At 43.5% G+C, this 20,107-nt stretch overlaps 1 protein-coding gene across 1 annotated transcript; it reads right to left on the reverse strand.

Annotated features, from left to right (window-relative positions):
• Positions 1-145: 145 nt before the first annotated feature.
• Positions 146-14,956, reverse strand: LOC135553782 (C-type lectin domain family 19 member A-like). The gene is made up of 5 exons (XM_064985730.1): positions 14,667-14,956; positions 7,594-7,771; positions 7,233-7,326; positions 2,401-2,533; positions 146-319 (listed from the first exon to the last, which is right to left on the reverse strand). Exons 1-5 carry the CDS (start codon positions 14,752-14,754, stop codon positions 243-245), a joined length of 570 nt encoding a protein of 189 aa, XP_064841802.1. The 5' UTR covers positions 14,755-14,956; the 3' UTR covers positions 146-242.
• Positions 14,957-20,107: the final 5,151 nt, after the last annotated feature.

Below are 20,107 nucleotides of genomic sequence, written 5' to 3' on the forward strand. Positions count from 1 at the left end.
GGCGACAACAGCAGCAAAAAAGTTCCCCAATATCATCGTTTTCAGTGGGGCTCTGTGTGTGTGTGTGTGTGTGTGTGTGTGTGTGTGTGTGTGTGTGTGTGTGTGTGTGTGTGTGTGTGTGTGTGTGTGTGTGTGTGTGTGTGTGTGTGTGTGTGTGTGTGTGTGTGTGTGTGTGTGTGTGTGTGTGTGTGTGTGTGTGTGTGTGTGTGTGTGTGTGTGTGTGTGTGTTGGACCCCGGAGGTCTAGTTGTCCACTGTGGGGATCTTGCACACGAAGGGAAAGGCTTTGTCACAGCTGTTATCATTCCAGGACCTCAGCGCTGTCAGAAACACACACACACACACACACAGCGCTGTTAGAGACAAAAACAACACTACATTGACTGACTGACTCATCAGCTACGGACGTATGTGTGTGTGTTTGTTTGTGTGACTCATTACACAGTTGTCTGTACTGGCACCCAGTTGTGTGTGTGTGTGTGTGTGTGTGTGTGTGTGTGTGTGTGTGTGTGTGTGTGTGTGTGTGTGTGTGTGTGTGTGTGATCAGCAGGGACACATACTTGGACAGAAACTCAGAGAAACACATCTGAAATGACCAATTATGAACCTATAGGGGTATCCCCTGGCTCTGTCGTGAACCTTTAGATCATCCCCTGGCTCAATCATGAACCTTCAGGTCATCCCCAGGCTCAATCATGAATCTGTAGGTCATCCTCAGGCTCAATCATGAACCTGTAGGTCATCCCCAGGCTCAATCATGAACCTGTAGGTCATCCCCTGGCTCAACCATGAATCTGTAGGTCATCCCCAGGCTCAATCATGAACCTGTAGGTCATCCCCTGGCTCAATCATGAACCTGTAGGTCATCCCCAGGCTCAATCATGAACCTGTAGGTCATCCCCAGGCTCAATCATGAACCTGTAGGTCATCCCCAGGCTCAATCATGAACCTGTAGGTCATCCCCAGGCTCAATCATGAACCTGTAGGTCATCCCCGGGCTCAATCATGAACCTGTTGGTCATCCCCAGGCTCAATCATGAACCTGTAGGTCATCCCCTGGCTCAATCATGAACCTGTAGGTCATCCCCTGACTCAATCATGAACCTGTAGGTCATCCCCTGGCTCAATCATGAACCTGTAGGTCATCCCCAGGCTCAATCATGAACATGTAGGTCATCCCCAGGCTCAATCATGAACCTGTAGGTCATCCCCTTGCTCAATCATGAACCTGTAGGTCATCCCCAGGCTCAATCATGAACCTGTAGGTCATCCCCAGGCTCAATCATGAACATGTAGGTCATCCCCAGGCTCAATCATGAACCTGTAGGTCATCCCCAGGCTCAATCATGAACCTGTAGGTCATCCCCAGGCTCAATCATGAACCTGTAGGTCATCCCCAGGCTCAATCATGAACCTGTAGGTCATCCCCAGGCTCAATCATGAACCTGTAGGTCATCCCCAGGCTCAATCATGAACCTGTAGGTCATCCCCTTGCTCAATCATGAACCTGTAGGTCATCCCCAGGCTCAATCATGAACCTGTAGGTCATCCCCAGGCTCAATCATGAACCTGTAGGTCATCCCCAGGCTCAATCATGAACCTGTAGGTCATCCCCTGGCTCAATCATGAACCTGTAGGTCATCCCCAGGCTCAATCATGAACCTGTAGGTCATCCCCAGGCTCAATCATGAACCTGTAGGTCATCCCTTACCTCAGTTATGTTTTATTGGGTAATACACTGTGTGTATGCATTATTGTGTGTGTTTATGCTTATTGACTTCTTGTGTGTGTTTATGCTTATTGACTGCCTGTGTGTGTTTATGCATTATTGACTGCCTGTGTGTGTTTATGCATTATTGACTGCCTGTGTGTGTTTATGCTTATTGACTGCCTGTGTGTGTTTATGCATTATTGACTGCCTGTGTGTGTTTATGCATTATTGACTGCCTGTGTGTGTTTATGCTTATTGACTGCCTGTGTGTGTTTATGCATTACTGACTGCCTGTGTGTGTTTATGCATTATTGACTGCCTGTGTGTGTTTATGCTTATTGACTGCCTGTGTGTGTTTATGCATTACTGACTGCCTGTGTGTGTTTATGCATTATTGACTGCCTGTGTGTGTTTATGCATTATTGACTGCCTGTGTGTGTTTATGCATTATTGACTGCCTGTGTGTGTTTATGCATTATTGACTGCCTGTGTGTGTTTATGCTTACTGACTGCCAGTGTGTGTTTATGCATTATTGACTGCCTGTGTGTGTTTATGCTTATTGACTGCCTGTGTGTGTTTATGCTTATTGACTGCCTGTGTGTGTTTATGCATTATTGACTGCCTGTGTGTGTTTATGCATTATCGCGCCTGTGTGTGTTTATGCATTATCGCGCCTGTGTGTGTCTCACCGCTGTTCTGCCTGTACCAGATCTCGACACAGTCTTCATTTTCGGGGATGCGGTGTATGCCGTCGTCAGGCTGGTTGCCATCCCAGTAGCTGTATCCATAGTTACTGCCGTCGGTCCACTCCAGAGTGCCCTCCTACAGTCAGGAATAGTATGACATGGTACATGTAACAACCTGGGCAGACTGCTTTAATGAAAAGAGAAGTTTAGCTAAAACCTAAAACTGACCCTAACCTAAACTCTGACTTTACTCTCAACTGTGACCTCATTTTAGCCCGTTTGGAAAGTAAATAAGAGGTTTGCCCGTCAGATATGACCTGTTAGCTGTTTCCCATGAGAGTTGTACTCGTAGTTATGACGGCTGGTTCAAACACCCGAGGTTAGAAACACCACTGATCTGGGGACAGCTTAGTGTTTTACAACCCTAACGGTTAGGGTTAGGATAGTGAGAAGTGTGAAACTGATCCTAGATCTATTCATAAAGAGGGGACTTCTACCCCTGGTCCATTTAAAGGGCGGGAGCAGATATACAGACTGGATGACATTAGTGATAATCAACACCAACCCTGGCTGAACCACACAAACCTGAGTCTGCATCCTAACACTATTACCTTTATTTAACTAGGCAAGTCAGTTAAGAACAAATTTTTATTTACAATGCCTAGGAACAGTGGGTTAACTGCCTGTTCAGGGGCAGAATTGTGTGACAGATTTTTACCTTGTCAGCTCAGGGATTTGAACTTGCAACCTTCCGGTTACTAGTCCAATGCTCTAACCACTAGGCTACGCTGCCACCCCATTAGTGATAATCAACACCAACCCTGGCTAAACCAAACAAACCTGGGTCTGCGTCCTCAATGGATTCCTGTTCCCTTCGTAGTGCATTACATTTGACCAGAGACGAGCTCTCCTCTGATCAACAGTAGACTACTATAGGAATAAGGGGTGTCATTTGGGACGTAGGCCCTGTCTAGGTTCTCTATCTCTGGAGGTGATGGCTTGGTGACTCTGCAGTGGGTTTACCAGCAGTGTGTTAATGAACCAGCCTTTCAGTTCTAGAGTGAAATATCTACGTCAGACTGGCTTCCTATAGAGCTGGACTGACAGGCTCCTGTTGGATTCATTTTGTTTTTATTTGATCGTTATTTATACAGGGATTTTCTCATTGAGATAACATCTCTTTTCCAAGAGAGACCTGGTCCAATAGCAGCAGGGAGAACAACGTTTCAGACAAAACAACATGCATACACTAACACAACATTAAACAATACTATAACCACACATACAGTACAACAAAAACATTTTATGTTAACAAACATGAAAGTCTTGACTAAAAACAGCTGTCCTAAAGACAATTACACTCTTCTATGGCATATACATCGATCAAATGTTTCATCAAATTTCAAAATGTTCAGGAGAGAATTCCAGGACCACGGAGCTAAGTAACTAAAACTATTTCTACCATGACCTGTTCTAGTTGTTGGTACTGTTAGAAGTAAACCCTCTGGGATCTATTAGCATATCCAGCAAACTGGGAACGTTCCTAGAACATTAGCTTAGATTTCCATTCATTTCTAGTTGGGGTTTTATCTAACATTAGTATTATAACGTCCCAAAAACATTCAAATAATTATTCCGAAAACAATTTTAACTGAAATCTCATTGGAATGTTTGAACGTTCACTAAAACGTTATACACAACATCTGTAACAATCACCAAAGAAGAATTCCCCAAACGTTCTCATGAGGTTTCCAGATGATGTAACAATCACCAAAGAAGAATTCCCCAAACGTTCTCATGAGGTTTCCAGATGATGTAACAATCACCAAAGAAGAATTCCCCAAACGTTCTCATGAGGTTTCCAGATGATGTAACAATCACCAAAGAAGAATTCCCCAAACGTTCTCATGAGGTTTCCAGATGATGTAACAATCACCAAAGAAGAATTCCCCAAACATTCTCATTAGGTTTCCAGATGATGTAACAATCACCAAAGAAGAATTCCCCAAACGTTCTCATTAGGTTTCCAGATGATGTAACAATCACCAAAGAAGAATTCCCCAAACGTTCTCATGAGGTTTCCAGATGATGTAACAATCACCAAAAAGAATTCCCCAAACGTTCTCATGAGGTTTCCAGATGATGTAACAATCACCAAAGAAGAATTCCCAAACGTTCTCATGAGGTTTCCAGATGATGTAACAATCACCAAATAAGAATTCCCCAAACGTTCTCATGAGGTTTCCAGATGATGTAACAATCACCAAAGAAGAATTCCCAAACGTTCTCATGAGGTTTCCAGATGATGTAACAATCACCAAAGAAGAATTCCCAAACATTCTCATTAGGTTTCCAGATGATGTAACAATCACCAAAGAAGAATTCACCAAACATTCTCAATAGGTTTCCAGATGATGTAACAATCACCAAAGAAGAATTCCCAAACGTTCTCATTAGGTTTCCAGATGATGTAACAATCACCAAAGAAGAATTCCCCAAACGTTCTCATGAGGTTTCCAGATGATGTAACAATCACCAAAGAAGAATTCCCCAAACATTCTCATTAGGTTTCCAGATGATGTAACAATCACCAAAGAAGAATTCACCAAACGTTCTCAATAGGTTTCCAGATGATGTAACAATCACCAAAGAAGAATTCCCAAACGTTCTCATGAGGTTTCCAGATGATGTAACAATCACCAAAGAAGAATTCCCCAAACGTTCTCATGAGGTTTCCAGATGATGTAACAATCACCAAAGAAGAATTCCCCAAATGCTCTCAATAGGTTTCCAGATGATGTAACAATCACCAAAGAAGAATTCCCCAAACGTTCTCATGAGGTTTCCAGATAATGTAACAATCACCAAAGAAGAATTCCCCAAACGTTCTCATGAGGTTTCCAGATGATGTAACAATCACCAAAGAAGAATTCCCCAAACATTCTCATTAAGTTTCCAGATGATGTAACAATCACCAAAGAAGAATTCCCCAAACGTTCTCATGAGGTTTCCAGATGATGTAACAATCACCAAATAAGAATTCCCCAAACATTCTCATTAGGTTTCCAGATGATGTAATAATGTTTTTAAAACACACTGCCACAACTTAATGTGAGTGGGGACGTTCTGGAAACATCAGACAAACGTTCTACACAAACATTGTCTTATCATTAGCACAACTGGATAGTTTTTGTCTTATGAGAACATTTGCCGCAACCTAACAAATGTTCTGGGAACTTTCACAAAAACTATTTTGGTTTGCTGGGTAGATATATAGTAATCTATAAAATGTTTACTTTAAAGAAAATGTTTTTTTAATATATTTTTTAATTTTACATTTTTATGTACACATAATATACTTTAACAGTATGCATTAAGATGCCTGTAAAATAATGAAAGTGTCCAAATCGAATGTAAACATTAATACATGCATTTCTATAGCTTCCTAAATCTATTCTAGTGCCGAGAGGATGGCACAGCGTTTTCAACACAGGGTTTTAATTTGTTTGACTATTTTCTACATTGTAGAATAATAGTTAAGACATAAAAACTATGAAATAACACATATGGAATCATGTAGTAAGCAAGAAAGTGTTCAAAATATATTTTACATTTGAGATTCTTCAAAGTAGCCAGACTTTGCCTTGATGACAGCTTTGTATACTCTTGGCATTCTCTCAACCAGCTTCATGAGGTAGTCACCTGGAATGTATTTCAATTAACAGGTGTGCCTTGTTAAAAGTACATTTGTGGAATGTATTTCCTTCTTTCAGCCAATTGGTTGTGTTGTGACAAGGTAGGGGTGGTATACAGACAATAGCCCTATTTGGTAAAAAACCAAGTCCACATTTTTGGTTCCAACCACCGTGTCTTTGTGAGACGCAGAGTCAGTGAACCGATGATCTGCGCATGCGTGGTTCCCACCGTGAAGCATGGAGGAGGAGGTATGATGGTGTGGGGGTGCTTTGCTGGTGACACTGTCTTTGATTTATATAGAATTCAAGGTACACTTAACCAGCATGGCTCCCACAGCATTCTGCAGCGATACGCCATCCCATTTGGTTTAGGCTTAGTGAGACTATCATTTGATTTTCAACAGGACAATGACCCAACACACCTCCAGGCTGTGTAAGGGCTATTTTACCAAGAAGGAGAGTGATGAAGTGCTGCATCAGATGACCTGGCCTCTACAATCACCTGACCTCAACCCAATTGAGATGGTTTGGGATGAGTTGGACTGCAGAGTAAAGGATAAGCAGCCAACAAGTACTCAGCTTATGTGTGAACTCCTTCAATAATCTGGGAAAAGCATTCCAGATGAAGCTGGTTGAGAGAATGCCAAGAGTGTGAAAAGCTGTCATCAAGGCAAAGGGTGGCTACTTTGAAGAATCTAAAATCTAAAATCAATTTTAATTTGTTTAACACATTTTTGGTTACAACTTGATTCCATATGTGCTATTTCATAGTTTTAAAGTCTTCCCTATTATTCTACAATTTAGAAAATAGTAAAAATAAATAAAGAAAAACCCTTGAATGAGTAGGTTTGACTGGTACCATAAATCCTAGTTGGAAGATTGTTTGTATTACGTCTGAGGAGACATCTGCAGAGATGGAATTCACGATAACTGCTGCAGATGTCAACCCCCAGAGAACATTACCTTAAAAAGACACGTACAGTGTGTTTGTCGACAACATACGAGGTAGTGAATATCCAGTGGTGTTTAATAGGGTTTCTGGAAAACGACCCAGAAGATTCCGGGAGGGAATAAGCAGGAAATCCAGAATCCTGGGAATTCTGGGAAAGATCCTGGAACGTTTGAACCCTCAGTGCTTACCTGTCTCCTGTCGTGAAGGCCGATCCATATGTCTGTTGGTATCCCTGGGATACGGCTGTTGACGAGATCGTAGACGAACACATTCTCCTCCCAGCTGAGAACTCAGACAAGGGATGGTTAGAGTTAGAGAGAGGTGTCTGTGTGTGTGTGTGTGTGTGTGTGTGTGTGTGTGTGTGTGTGTGTGTGTGTGTGTGTGTGTGTGTGTGTGTGTGTGTGTGTGTGTGTGTGTGTGTGTGTGTGTGTGTGTGTGTGTGTATGTGTGTGTGTGTGTGTGTGTGTGTGTGTGTGTGTATCCTCTCACCTGTAGTGTGGCAGTGTGTGGACCTTTGTGTGTGTGTATATGGACAGGTATCCCTCTCACCTGTGTACGGAGGTGAGTTTGGCAGACTTGAGACCGTTGGAGAATTCAGCACAGTACAGGTCAGCCTCGGCCCAGGTACGGTTCAGAGGGAAGAAACGGTAGCAGTGACCTTCAAACTCAGTCCAGAACAACGGACAGGTGACGGGAAGGCCTGGTTCTGGCAACTGGAGGGGGAAGGCTGGGGGAGGAAGGGAGGGGAAGGGAAGGGGAAGGGAAGGGAGGGGAAGGGAAGGGAAGGGAGGGGAGGGGGGAGGGAGGGAGGGAGGGAGGGAGGGAGGGAGGGAGGGAGGGAGGGAGGGAGGGAGGGAGGGAGGGAAGGGAAGGGGAGGGAAGGGGGAGGGGGGGGAGGGAAGGGAAGGGAAGGGAAGGGAAGGGAAGGGAAGGGAGGGGAGGGAGGGAGGGAGGGAGGGAGGGAGGGAGGGAGGGAGGGAGGGAGGGAGGGAGGGAGGGAGGGAGGAGGGAGGGAGGGGAGGGAGGGAGGGAGGGGAAGGGAAGGGAAGGGAAGGGAAGGGAAGGGGAGGGGAGGGGAGGGGAGGGAAGGGGAGGGAGGGGGGGGGATGGGAGGGAGGGAGGGAGGGAGGGAAGGGAAGGGCAGGGGAGGGAAGGGGAGGGAAGGGGAAGGGAAGGGAAGGGAAGGGAAGGGAAGGGAAGGGAAGGGAGGGAGGGGGAGGGGAACGGAAAGGGGAGGGGGAGGGGAGGGAAGGGGAGGGAAGGGAAGGGAAGGGAGGGGAGGGGGAGGGGAACGGAAAGGGGAGGGAGGGGAGAACCTCATCATTCTGAAGTGATAACCTCATCATTCTTAAGTGGTAACCTCATCATTCTGAAGTGGTAACCTCATCATTCTGAAGTGGTAACCTCATCATTCTGAAGTGATGACCTCATCATTCTTAAGTGGTAACCTCATCATTCTGAAGTGGTAACCTCATCATTCTGAAGTGGTAACCTCATCATTCTGAAGTGATAACCTCATCATTCTGAAGTGATATCCTCATCATTCTGAAGTGATATCCTCATCATTCTGAAGTGGTAACCTCATCATTCTGAAGTGATAACCTCATCATTCTTGATAACCTCATCATTCTGAAGTGATATCCTCATCATTCTGAAGTGATAACCTCATCATTCTGAAGTGATAACCTCATCATTCTGAAGTGATAACCTCATCATTCTGAAGTGATAACCTCATCATTCTGAAGTGATAACCTCATCATTCTTGATAACCTCATCATTCTGAAGTGATAACCTCATCATTCTGAAGTGATATCCTCATCATTCTGAAGTGATAACCTCATCATTCTTGATAACCTCATCATTCTGAAGTGATATCCTCATCATTCTGAAGTGATAACCTCATCATTCTGAAGTGATAACCTCATCATTCTGAAGTGATAACCTCATCATTCTGAAGTGGTAACCTCATCATTCTGAAGTGGTAACCTCATCATTCTGAAGTGATAACCTCATCATTCTGAAGTGATAACCTCATCATTCTGAAGTGATAACCTCATCATTCTGAAGTGATAACCTCATCATTCTTGATAACCTCATCATTCTGAAGTGATAACCTCATCATTCTGAAGTGATAACCTCATCATTCTGAAGTAATAACCTCATCATTCTGAAGTGATAACCTCATCATTCTGAAGTGATAACCTCATCATTCTGAAGTGATAACCTCATCATTCTGAAGTGATAGTCTCATCATTCTGAAGTGATAACCTCATCATTATTGATAACCTCATCATTCTGAAGTGGTAACCTCATCATTCTGAAGTGATAACCTCATCATTCTGAAGTGGTAACCTCATCATTCTGAAGTGGTAACCTCATCATTCTGAAGTGATAACCTCATCATTCTGAAGTGATAACCTCATCATTCTGAAGTGATAGCCTCATCATTCTGAAGTGATAACCTCATCATTCTGAAGTGATAACCTCATCATTCTGAAGTGATAGCCTCATCATTCTGAAGTGATACCCTCATCATTCTGAAGTGATAACCTCATCATTCTGAAGTGATAGCCTCATCATTCTGAAGTGATAGCCTCATCATTCTGAAGTGATAGCCTCATCATTCTGAAGTGATAACCTCATCATTCTGAAGTGATAACCTCATCATTCTGAAGTGATAGCCTCATCATTCTGAAGTGATACCCTCATCATTCTGAAGTGGTAACCTCATCATTCTGAAGTGATAACCTCATCATTCTGAAGTGATAACCTCATCATTCTGAAGTGATAGCCTCATCATTCTGAAGTGATAACCTCATCATTCTTGATAACCTCATCATTCTGAAGTGATAACCTCATCATTCTGAAGTGATAACCTCATCATTCTGAAGTGATAACCTCATCATTCTGAAGTGATAACCTCATCATTCTGAAGTGATAGTCTCATCATTCTTGATAACCTCATCATTCTGAAGTGATAACCTCATCACTCTGAAGTGATAACCTCATCATTGTAGGCTATGCATTTTAAATGTATGTATTTCAGACCTTGACTAATAACGTTCTGCACTATGTCATGTTTCAGGTGGACCCCAGGAAGAGCAGCTGATGCTTTTGCAGCGGCTAATGGGGATCCAATGAAATACCAAATTGTCACGTGTTTATGCACTTACCCAAAGCTAGACTTTCAGTCACTCTGTATCCCTTCACCAAGAGTTTCAGTCACTCTGTATCCCTTCACCAAGAGTTTCAGTCACTCTGTATCACTTCACCAAGAGTTTCAGTCACTCTGTATCACTTCACCAATACTTTCAGTCACTCTGTACCACTTCACCAAGACTATCAGTCACTCTGTATCCCTTTACCAAAGGTAGACTATCAGTCACTCTGTATCTCTTCACCAAGAGTTTCAGTCACTCTGTATCCCTTCACCAAGACTATCAGTCACTCTGTATCTCTTCACCAAGAGTTTCAGTCACTCTGTATCCCTTCACCAAAGGTAGACTTTCAGGTACTCTGTTACTGTATATGTTGAAAGAGAACAGGCTGCACTTCTCTTAACATGTTCAGACTAGGGCCTCACATGTGGCGCAGAGGTCTAAGGCACCGCAGTGCTAGAGGCGTCACTACAGACCCGAGGTCGATCCCGGGCTGTATCACAACCGGCCGTGATCGGGGGTTTCATAGGGCGGCGCACAATTGGCCATCTGGGTTAGTAATCTGGGTTAGTCATCTGGGTTAGTCATCTGGGTTAGTCATCTGGGTTAGTCATCTGGGTTAGCCATCTGGGTTGGCCATCTGGTTTAGTCATCTGGGTTAGTCATCTGGGTTAGTCATCTGGGTTAGTCATCTGGGTTAGCCATCTGGGTTGGCCATCTGGGTTAGTCATCTGGGTTAGTCATCTGGGTTAGTCATTTGGGTTGGCCAGTGAGGGCTTTACTTGGCTCATCGCACTCTAGCGACTCCTTGTGGCGGGAGGGCGCCTGCAGGCTGACCCCGGTCATCAGGTGAACGACCATACTCTCCCTAAAAATCTAAATAGAGGTGCATGGCAGAGACACAGATAGCAGACGTTCTCCTGAAACTACACGTCTCTGAGCCCGCTTGATTTCCAATAGACTCCGGATACCCCAACTAAACTCTCACAACAGCTACATACATGTCCGTTAGACTCCAGATACCCCAACTAAACTCTCACAACAGCTACATACATGTCCGTTAGACTCCAGATACCCCAACTAAACTCTCACAACAGCTACATACATGTCAGTTAGACTCCAGGTACCCCAACTAAACTCTCACAACAGCTACATACATGTCCGTTAGACTCCAGATACCCCAACTAAACTCTCACAACAGCTACATACATGTCAGTTAGACTCCAGGTACCCCAACTAAACTCTCACAACAGCTACATACATGTCCGTTAGACTCCAGATACCCCAACTAAACTCTCACAACAACTTCCATCATGTCAGTTCAATTCTTCTTCTTTTATCAAAACCAGTTAGATTAAATCCAGCCACACAGCCTCCAAGGAGAAGAAGAAACAACCAGAAACAAGATTTCTTGAAGTTAAAGAAATGACAAAAGGCAGTTTATAAATCTCTTGAAATATTACAACTAAAACAGTAAACACAGACACAATTGTCTTGAGTAACGAGGAGAAAAACGGCTAAATACTCTCATGAGAAACAAGACATTGTAACATCAATAAGATACATCTAGAAATATCAAATAAAGGTTTAAAAGACTGTACATGTCACAGTATAGGCATGTAGTCATGCAATTTCTATATGAGAACATGCATCTAGTCTCTAGCTCCACCAGCCCTAGGCGGTCTCTCCCTCCAGCTGCCCCAGGAAGGAGGCCTGTGGTCAGGTTGGCTCCCTGCTCATGCCCCCTGATCCTCTCGTTCGGCTGGAAGCCTGGTTCTTCAACCCGGGTGGTTAACTAACAAAGAAACAAAGAAACTAACAAACTAACTACCTAACTAACTGACCAATCAATCACTCAAACAAACAAATGTATTTATAAAGCCCTTTTACATCAGCTGATATCTCAAAGTGCTGTACAGAAACCCAGCCTAAAACCCCAAACAGCAAGCAATGCAGATGTAGAAGCACGGTCGCTAGGAAAAACTCCCTAGAAAGGCAGGAACCTAGGAATAAACGTTCATAGATGACCAGCAGGGTCAAATAATAATTATAATCACATAATCACAAGCTAGCTACCTAACTAACTAACGGACTAACTGACTAACTAACTAACTAACTGACTGACTAACTAACTAACTAACTGACTGACTAACTAACTAACTAACTAACTAACTAACTGACTAACTAACTGACTAACTAACTGACTAACTAACTGACTAACTAACTTACCAACTAACTAACTAACTGACTAACTGACTGACTAATTAACTAACTGACTAACTAACTGACTAACCAAATGTGAGTGACTAACTAACTAACTAACAAATTAACTAACTAACTAATTAACTAACTGACTAACTAACTGACTAACTAACTAACTAACTAACTGACTGACTAACTGACTAACCCAATGTGAGTGACTAACTAACTAACTAACTAACTGACAAACTGACAAAGTGACTAACTAACTAACTAACTGACTAAGTGACTAACCAACTAACTAACTAACTAACAAATTAACTAACTAACTAACTAATTAACTAACTGGCTAACTAACTAACTAACTAACTAACTAACTAACTGACTAACTAACTAACTGACTAACTAACTAACTGACTAACTAACTGACTAACTAACTAACTAACTAACTAACTGACTGACTGACTAACTGACTAACCCAATGTGAGTGACTAACTAACTAACTAACTAACTAACTAACTAACTAACTAACTAACTGGCTAACTGACAAACTGACTAACTAACTAACTAACTGACTAAGTGACTAACCAACTAACTGACTAACTAACTGACTAACTAAATAACTAACTGACTAACTAACTAACTAACTGACTAACTAACTGACTAACTAACTAACTAACTAACTAACTAACTAACTAACTACATGACAAACTGACTAACTAACTAACTAACTGACTAACTAACTTACTAACTAACTGACTAACTAACTAACTAACTAACTAACTAACTAACTAACTAACTAACTGACTAACTAACTAACTGACTAACTGACTAACTGACTAACTAACTAACTAACTTACTAACTGACTAACCCAATGTGAGTGACTAACTAACTAACTAACTGACAAACTGACTAACTAACTAACTAACTGACTAACTAACTAACCCAATGTGAGTGACTAACTAACTGACTAACTAACTAACTGACTAACTAACTAACTAACTAACTAACTAACTAACTGACTAACCCAATGTGAGTGACTGTATATAGAGCATTGGAAGATGCTGTCACCTTTCCCCTTCTAGGATACCAAAGACTACCAGGAATACATTGGGTTTATTTTACCTCAGTGTATTTTAATAAATACTTTCTTAACACTTATTTTTCTTAAAACTGTTTTGTTGGTTATTAAGGGCTTGTAAGTCAGCATTTCACTGTAAGGTCTACTACACCTGTTGTATTCAGCAATTCACTGTGAGGTCTACTACACCTGTTGTATTCAGCATTTCACTGTAAGGTCTACTACACCTGTTGTATTCAGCAATTCACAATAAGGTCTACTACACCTGTTGTATTCAGCATTTCACTGTAAGGTCTACTACACCTGTTGTATTCAGCAATTCACAATAAGGTCTACTACACCTGTTGTATTCAGCATTTCACTGTAAGGTCTACTACACCTGTTGTATTCAGCAATTCACAATAAGGTCTACTACACCTGTTGTATTCAGCAATTCACAATAAGGTCTACTACACCTGTTGTATTCAGCAATTCACAATAAGGTCTACTCTACCTGTTGTATTCAGCATTTCACTGTAAGGTCTACTCCACCTGTTGTATTCAGCATTTCACAATAAGGTCTACTACACCTGTTGTATTCAGCAATTCACAATAAGATCTACCTACACCTGTTGTATTCAGCATTTCACAATAAGGTCTACTACAGGGTCCTGTGTCCTGTGTGGCTCAGTCGGTAGAGCATGGCGCTTGCAACGCCAAGCGTCGTGGGTTCGATTCCCGCTGGGGCCACCCATATGTAAAAGTAGTGGCCCCAGCCGACTTGTAAGTCGCTTTGGACAAAAGCGTCTGCTAAATGGGATATATTATTATTATTTTGTATTCAGCATTTCACTGTAAGGTCTACTACACCTGTTGTATTCAGCATTTCACAATAAGGTCTACTACACCTGTTGTATTCAGCATTTCACAATAAGGTCTACTACACCTGTTGTATTCAGCATTTCACAATTAGGTCTACTACACCTGTTTTATTCAGCATTTCACAATAAGGTCTACTACACCTGTTGTATTCAGCATTTCACAATAAGGTCTACTACACCTGTTGTATTCAGCGCATGTGACAAATAGAATGTGATTTGATCTTCTTCAATGACTCTACCCAGACGAAGCACAACTTCCTCCCCCAAGCGTTTGTTCAACGCCGCAGACGCCGCAGCCGCCACACCTAAACAGCAGTACTCACCGTGTGTGATCTTGACGTTGGTGGAAGGGATGGTCCTCGCAGGACGAGCCCAGAGGAGCAGGGTCAGACACAACTCCCAGCAGAGCATCTTCCAACAGAAACTCAGGAAGACAGGCAGAGAGAGAGGGAATCTAGATCCACTGACTCGGAATATGGGTGTGTGTTTGAGTGTGTGTGTGTGTGGCTCTTCTGTGTGATGAGAGGGGGGAAGTGTATGTGTGTGTGTGTGTGTGTGTGTGTGTGTGTGTGTGTGTGTGTGTGTGAGTCAGTGTTGAGTAGAAGCTCTGGGAGATTAGATGATGTCTCTAAGTCTTGCGCAGGAAGAAATCAGTGTGTGTGTATGTGAGAGAGAGAGAGAGGGGGGGCTGAGAGAGAGAGGGCGTAGAGAGAGAGAGATCGAGAGAGAAAGGACAGAGAGAGGGCAGAGAGAGGGAGAGAGAGAGAGCGAGAGAGAGAGAGAGGGGGAGAGGGAGAGGGAGAGAGAGAGAGAGAGTGAGAGAGAGAGAGAGAGTGGAGTGTTCATTTTATTGTTTATTTCACTTTTGTTTATTATCTACTTCACTTGCTTTGGCAATGTTAACCTATGTTTCCCATGTCAATAAAGCCCCTTGAATTGAAAAATGCTCCCCAACCTCTTCTTGTTTTGCAAGGCTTCTCAGTCGATCACATTATTGGCTCTGCAAGGGAGAGAACGAAAGAACAACAGAGAGAAAACTAGAGAGGAGAAGGAGGAGAGACTCACACCCAAATACACATGTCCAACACTGAAGGGGAGGGGAGAAGACTTTAACCCCCAACACTGAAGGGAGAGAAGTCTTTAACCCTCCACACTGAAAGGAGAGAAGACTTTAACCCTCAACACTGAAGGGGAGAAGTCTTTAACCCTCAACACTGAAGGGGAGAAGTCTTTAACCCTCAACACTGAAGGGAGAGAAGACGTTAACCCCTCAACACTGAAGGGAGAGAAGTCTTTAACCCTCAACACTGAAGGGAGAGAAGACTTTAACCCTCAACACTGAAGGGAGAGAAGTCTTTAACCCTCAACACTGAAGGGAGAGAAGTCTTTAACCCTCAACACTGAAGGGAGAGAAGTCTTTAACCCTCAACACTGAAGGGAGAGAAGACTTTAACCCTCAACACTGAAGGGGGAGAAGTCTTTAACCCTCAACACTGAAAGGAGAGAAGACTTTAACCCTCAACACTGAAGGGGGAGAAGTCTTTAACCCTCAACACTGAAGGGGGAGAAGTCTTTAACCCTCAACACTGAAGGGAGAGAAGACGTTAACCCCTCAACACTGAAGGGGGAGAAGTCTTTAACCCTCAACACTGAAGGGAGAGAAGTCTTTAACCTTCAACACTGAAGGGAGAGAAGTCTTTAACCCTCAACACTGAAGGGAGAGAAGTCTTTAACCCTCAACACTGAAGGGAGAGAAGTCTTTAACCCTCAACACTGAAGGGAGAGAAGTCTTTAACCCTCAACACTGAAGGGAGAGAAGACTTTAACCCTCAACACTGAAGGGGGAGAAGACTTTAACCCCCAACACTGAAGGGAGAGAAGAGAGAAGTTAAACCCTCAAAATATTATTAAACATAACAAATGATTCAAAAACACTTTCACAAACAAACCAGATGTAACACTGAAGTATTCTGTCATCACCGCATACACGTGCATAGTCTCATCCAGATTATATAACATGTTACATCAGCCACGTCTCATCAGATTATATAACATGTTACATCAGCCACGTCTCATCAGATTATATAACATGTTACATCAGCCACGTCTCATCAGATTATATAACATGTTACATCAGCCACGTCTCATCAGATTATATAACATGTTAGATCAGCCACGTCTCATCAGATTATATAACATGTTACATCAGCCACGTCTCATCAGATTATATAACATGTTAGATCAGCCACGTCTCATCAGATTATATAACATGTTACATCAACCACGTCTCATCAGATTATATAATATGTTACATCATCATAGCCCTGACAGTTTGACCTGGATATAAATCTATATATTGTAGCCCTGACAGTTTGACCTCGATATAAATCTATGTATTGTAGCCCTGACAGTTTGACCTGGATGTAAATCTATATATCATAGCCCTGACAGTTTGACCTGGATGTGTCTGACCTCTTGTAGCCGGGCCCTCTGTTTCTGACCTCTTGTAGCCGGGCCCTCAGTTTCTGACCTCTTGTAGCCGGGGCCTCTGTTTCTGATCTCTTGTAGCCGGGGCCACTGTTTCTGACCTGAGTATAAGTATGTTAGAATCCTCTGTTTTGGAGTTGAATCTGGAGATGGACAGTAAAGCCATAAAAGTCCTGAAAGATGGTGGAGTTGGTGCCTCTGGGGCAATCAGTCCTGAAAGATGGTGGAGTTGGTGCCTCTGGGGAGATCAGTCCTGGTAGTTGGTGGAGTTGGTGCCTCTGGGGCAATCAGTCCTGAAAGATGGTGGAGTTGGTGCCTCTGGGGCAATCAGTCCTGAAAGATGGTGGAGTTGGTGCCTCTGGGGCGATCAGTCCTGGTAGTTGGTGGAGTTGGTGCCTCTGGGGCGATCAGTCCTGAAAGATGGTGGAGTTGGTGCCTCTGGGGGGATCAGTCCTGAAAGATGGTGGAGTTGGTGCCTCTGGGGCGATCAGTCCTGGTAGTTGGTGGAGTTGGTGCCTCTGGGGCGATCAGTCCTGAAAGATGGTGGAGTTGGTGCCTCTGGGGTGATCAGTCCTGAAAGATGGTGGAGTTGGTGCCTCTGGGGCAATCAGTCCTGAAAGATGGTGGAGTTGGTGCCTCTGGGGCGATCAGTCCTGAAAGATGGTGGAGTTGGTGCCTCTGGGGCGATCAGTCCTGAAAGATGGTGGAGATGGTGCCTCTGGGGCAATCAGTCCTGAAAGATGGTGGAGTTGGTGCCTCTGGGGCGATCAGTCCTGAAAGATGGTGGAGTTGGTGCCTCTGGGGGGATCAGTCCTGAAAGATGGTGGAGTTGGTGCCTCTGGGGCGATCAGTCCTGGTAGTTGGTGGAGTTGGTGCCTCTGGGGCGATCAGTCCTGAAAGATGGTGGAGTTGGTGCCTCTGGGGCGATCAGTCCTGAAAGATGGTGGAGTTGGTGCCTCTGGGGCGATCAGTCCTGAAAGATGGTGGAGTTGGTGCCTCTGGGGAGATCAGTCCTGAAAGATGGTGGAGTTGGTACCTCTGGGGGGATCAGGTGGATGTTAGAGGGCCTTTTATGAAACAATGGGTCTGTTTCATATGACTGGGTTTAGATGTTCGTGTTTTAGTGTTTGTTATTCATGTACTGGGTGATTGATATGTATGTACACTGTAATGGTTGTTGATTGTTATGTATGTACACTGTAATGGTTGTTGATTGATGTGGTGTTTATTGATGTGTTGTTGATTGATGTGTTGCTTATTGATGTGTTGTTTATTGATGTGTTTGACAGGTCGTCACTGTAAATAACAATTTGTTCTTAATAATTGACTTACCTGTATAAATAAAGGTGAAATTAATATTGTTTACAAATAAATAAATATCTGAATACTCACTTTGAAAGGTATATGAAAGTAATTGAGATATTTGAAGCCAGGTCTGCTATGTCGTTCCACTGTGTGTGACATTACGTTAGAAACTTTGAACTAACAGAGGTTTACTGTGGTCAGTGGAGTTTACTGGATAACACACACACACACACACACACACACACACACACACACACACACACACACACACACACACACACACACACACACACACACACACACACACACACACACACACACACAGATAGTGGGGATCATGTGTGGAAACCTGCTGTAGATAAAGGGGACACACAGAGCAGGCCATCTCTCAACTTAACTTAAAGGGGTAGTTCACTCAAATGACTAAATTACATATTGGTTTCCTGTCCATAGACTGCTTCCAGAATAAGGAAACCAAAACCTAATTTAGTAATATGGGTGAACTATCCCTTTACCTATTTAGAGAGCCCATAGACCTAGACATAGATATAGACATAGACATACCACAACGGGAGGTGACGTGAGACAAGAAAGAGAAGCTGTCATACATATCAAACACAGAGCTCAAATCTATAATGATACTATATATATTCCATATTTTCTATATAGCATCTACACTGATGATACAAAACATTAAGAACACTTTCCTAATATTGAGTTGCACCCCCTTTTGCCCTCAGAACAGCCTCAATTCATTGGGGTTTGGACTCTACAAGGTGTTGAAAGCGTTCCACAGGGATGCTGGCCCATGTTGACTCTACAAGGTGTTGAAAGCGTTCCACAGGGATGCTGGCCCATGTTGACTCTACAAGGTGTTGAAGGGTTCCACAGGGATGCTGACCCATGTTGACTCTACAAGGTGTTGAAAGCATTCTACAGGGATGCTGGCCCATGTTGACTCTACAAGGTGTTGAAAGTGTTCCACAGGGATGCTGGCCCATGTTGACTCTACAAGGTGTTGAATGTGTTCCACAGGGATGATGGCCCATGTTGACTCTACAAGGTGTTGAAAGCGTTCCACAGGGATGCTGGCCCATGTTGACTCTACAAGGTGTTGAAAGTGTTCCACAGGGATGCTGTCCCATGTTGACTCTACAAGGTGTTGAAAGTGTTCCACAGAGATGCTGGGCCATGTTGACTCTACAAGGTGTTGAAAGCGTTCCACAGGGATGCTGGCCCATGTTGACTCTACAAGGTGTTGAAAGCGTTCCACAGGGATGCTGGCCCCATGTTGACTCTACAATGTGTTGAAAGCGTTCCACAGGGATGCTGGCCCATGTTGACTCTACAAGGTGTTGAAAGGGTTCCACAGAGATGCTGGCCCATGTTAACTCTACAAGGTGTTGAAAGGGTTCCACAGGGATGCTGCCCCATGTTGACTCTACAAGGTGTTGAAAGCGTTCCACAGGGATGCTGGCCCATGTTGACTCTACAAGGTGTTGAAAGCGTTCCACAGGGATGCTGGCCCATGTTGACTCCAATACTTCCCACAGTTGTATCAAGTTGTCTGGATGTCCTTTGGGTGGTGGACCATTCTTGTCTTGCCCATTTACCCTCTGAATAGCAACACATACACAATCCTTGTCTCAATTGTCTCAAGGCTTAAAAATCCTTCTTTAACCAGGTCTCCTGATCTGATCACCACAGTGTTTCTGGATCAGGGGCTCATGGCATAGTTCTTCTCAGCCCCATGACCCCTTAAGCTGGGTACAGAGGGAGGAATGTGCCCTACTGGCTCCAGACATCTCTGGTGCTCTCAGACCAGGAGACTGTCTGGGACGGAGCAGCAGTTAAGTGTGTGTGTGTGTGTGTGTGTGTGTGTGTGTGTGTGTGTGTGTGTGTGTGTGTGTGTGTGTGTGTGTGTGTGTGTGTGTGTGTGTGTGTGTGTGTGTGTGTGTGTGTGTGTGTGTGT

The sequence above is a fragment of the Oncorhynchus masou genome, chromosome 14, assembly GCF_036934945.1.
Source record: "Oncorhynchus masou masou isolate Uvic2021 chromosome 14, UVic_Omas_1.1, whole genome shotgun sequence".
Classification (NCBI taxonomy): domain Eukaryota; kingdom Metazoa; phylum Chordata; class Actinopteri; order Salmoniformes; family Salmonidae; genus Oncorhynchus; species Oncorhynchus masou.

Coding starts and splice junctions, on each gene's coding strand:
- LOC135553782 (XM_064985730.1), bottom strand. CDS start 14,754: ATGCTCTGCTGGGAGTTGTGTCTGACCCTGCTCCTCTGGGCTCGTCCT. Junction 2,534..7,232: donor GCCTTCACGACAGGAGACAG/GTAAGCACTGAG, acceptor TCCTGACTGTAG/GAGGGCACTCTGGAGTGGAC. Junction 320..2,400: donor CTGGTACAGGCAGAACAGCG/GTGAGACACACA, acceptor TGTTTCTGACAG/CGCTGAGGTCCTGGAATGAT.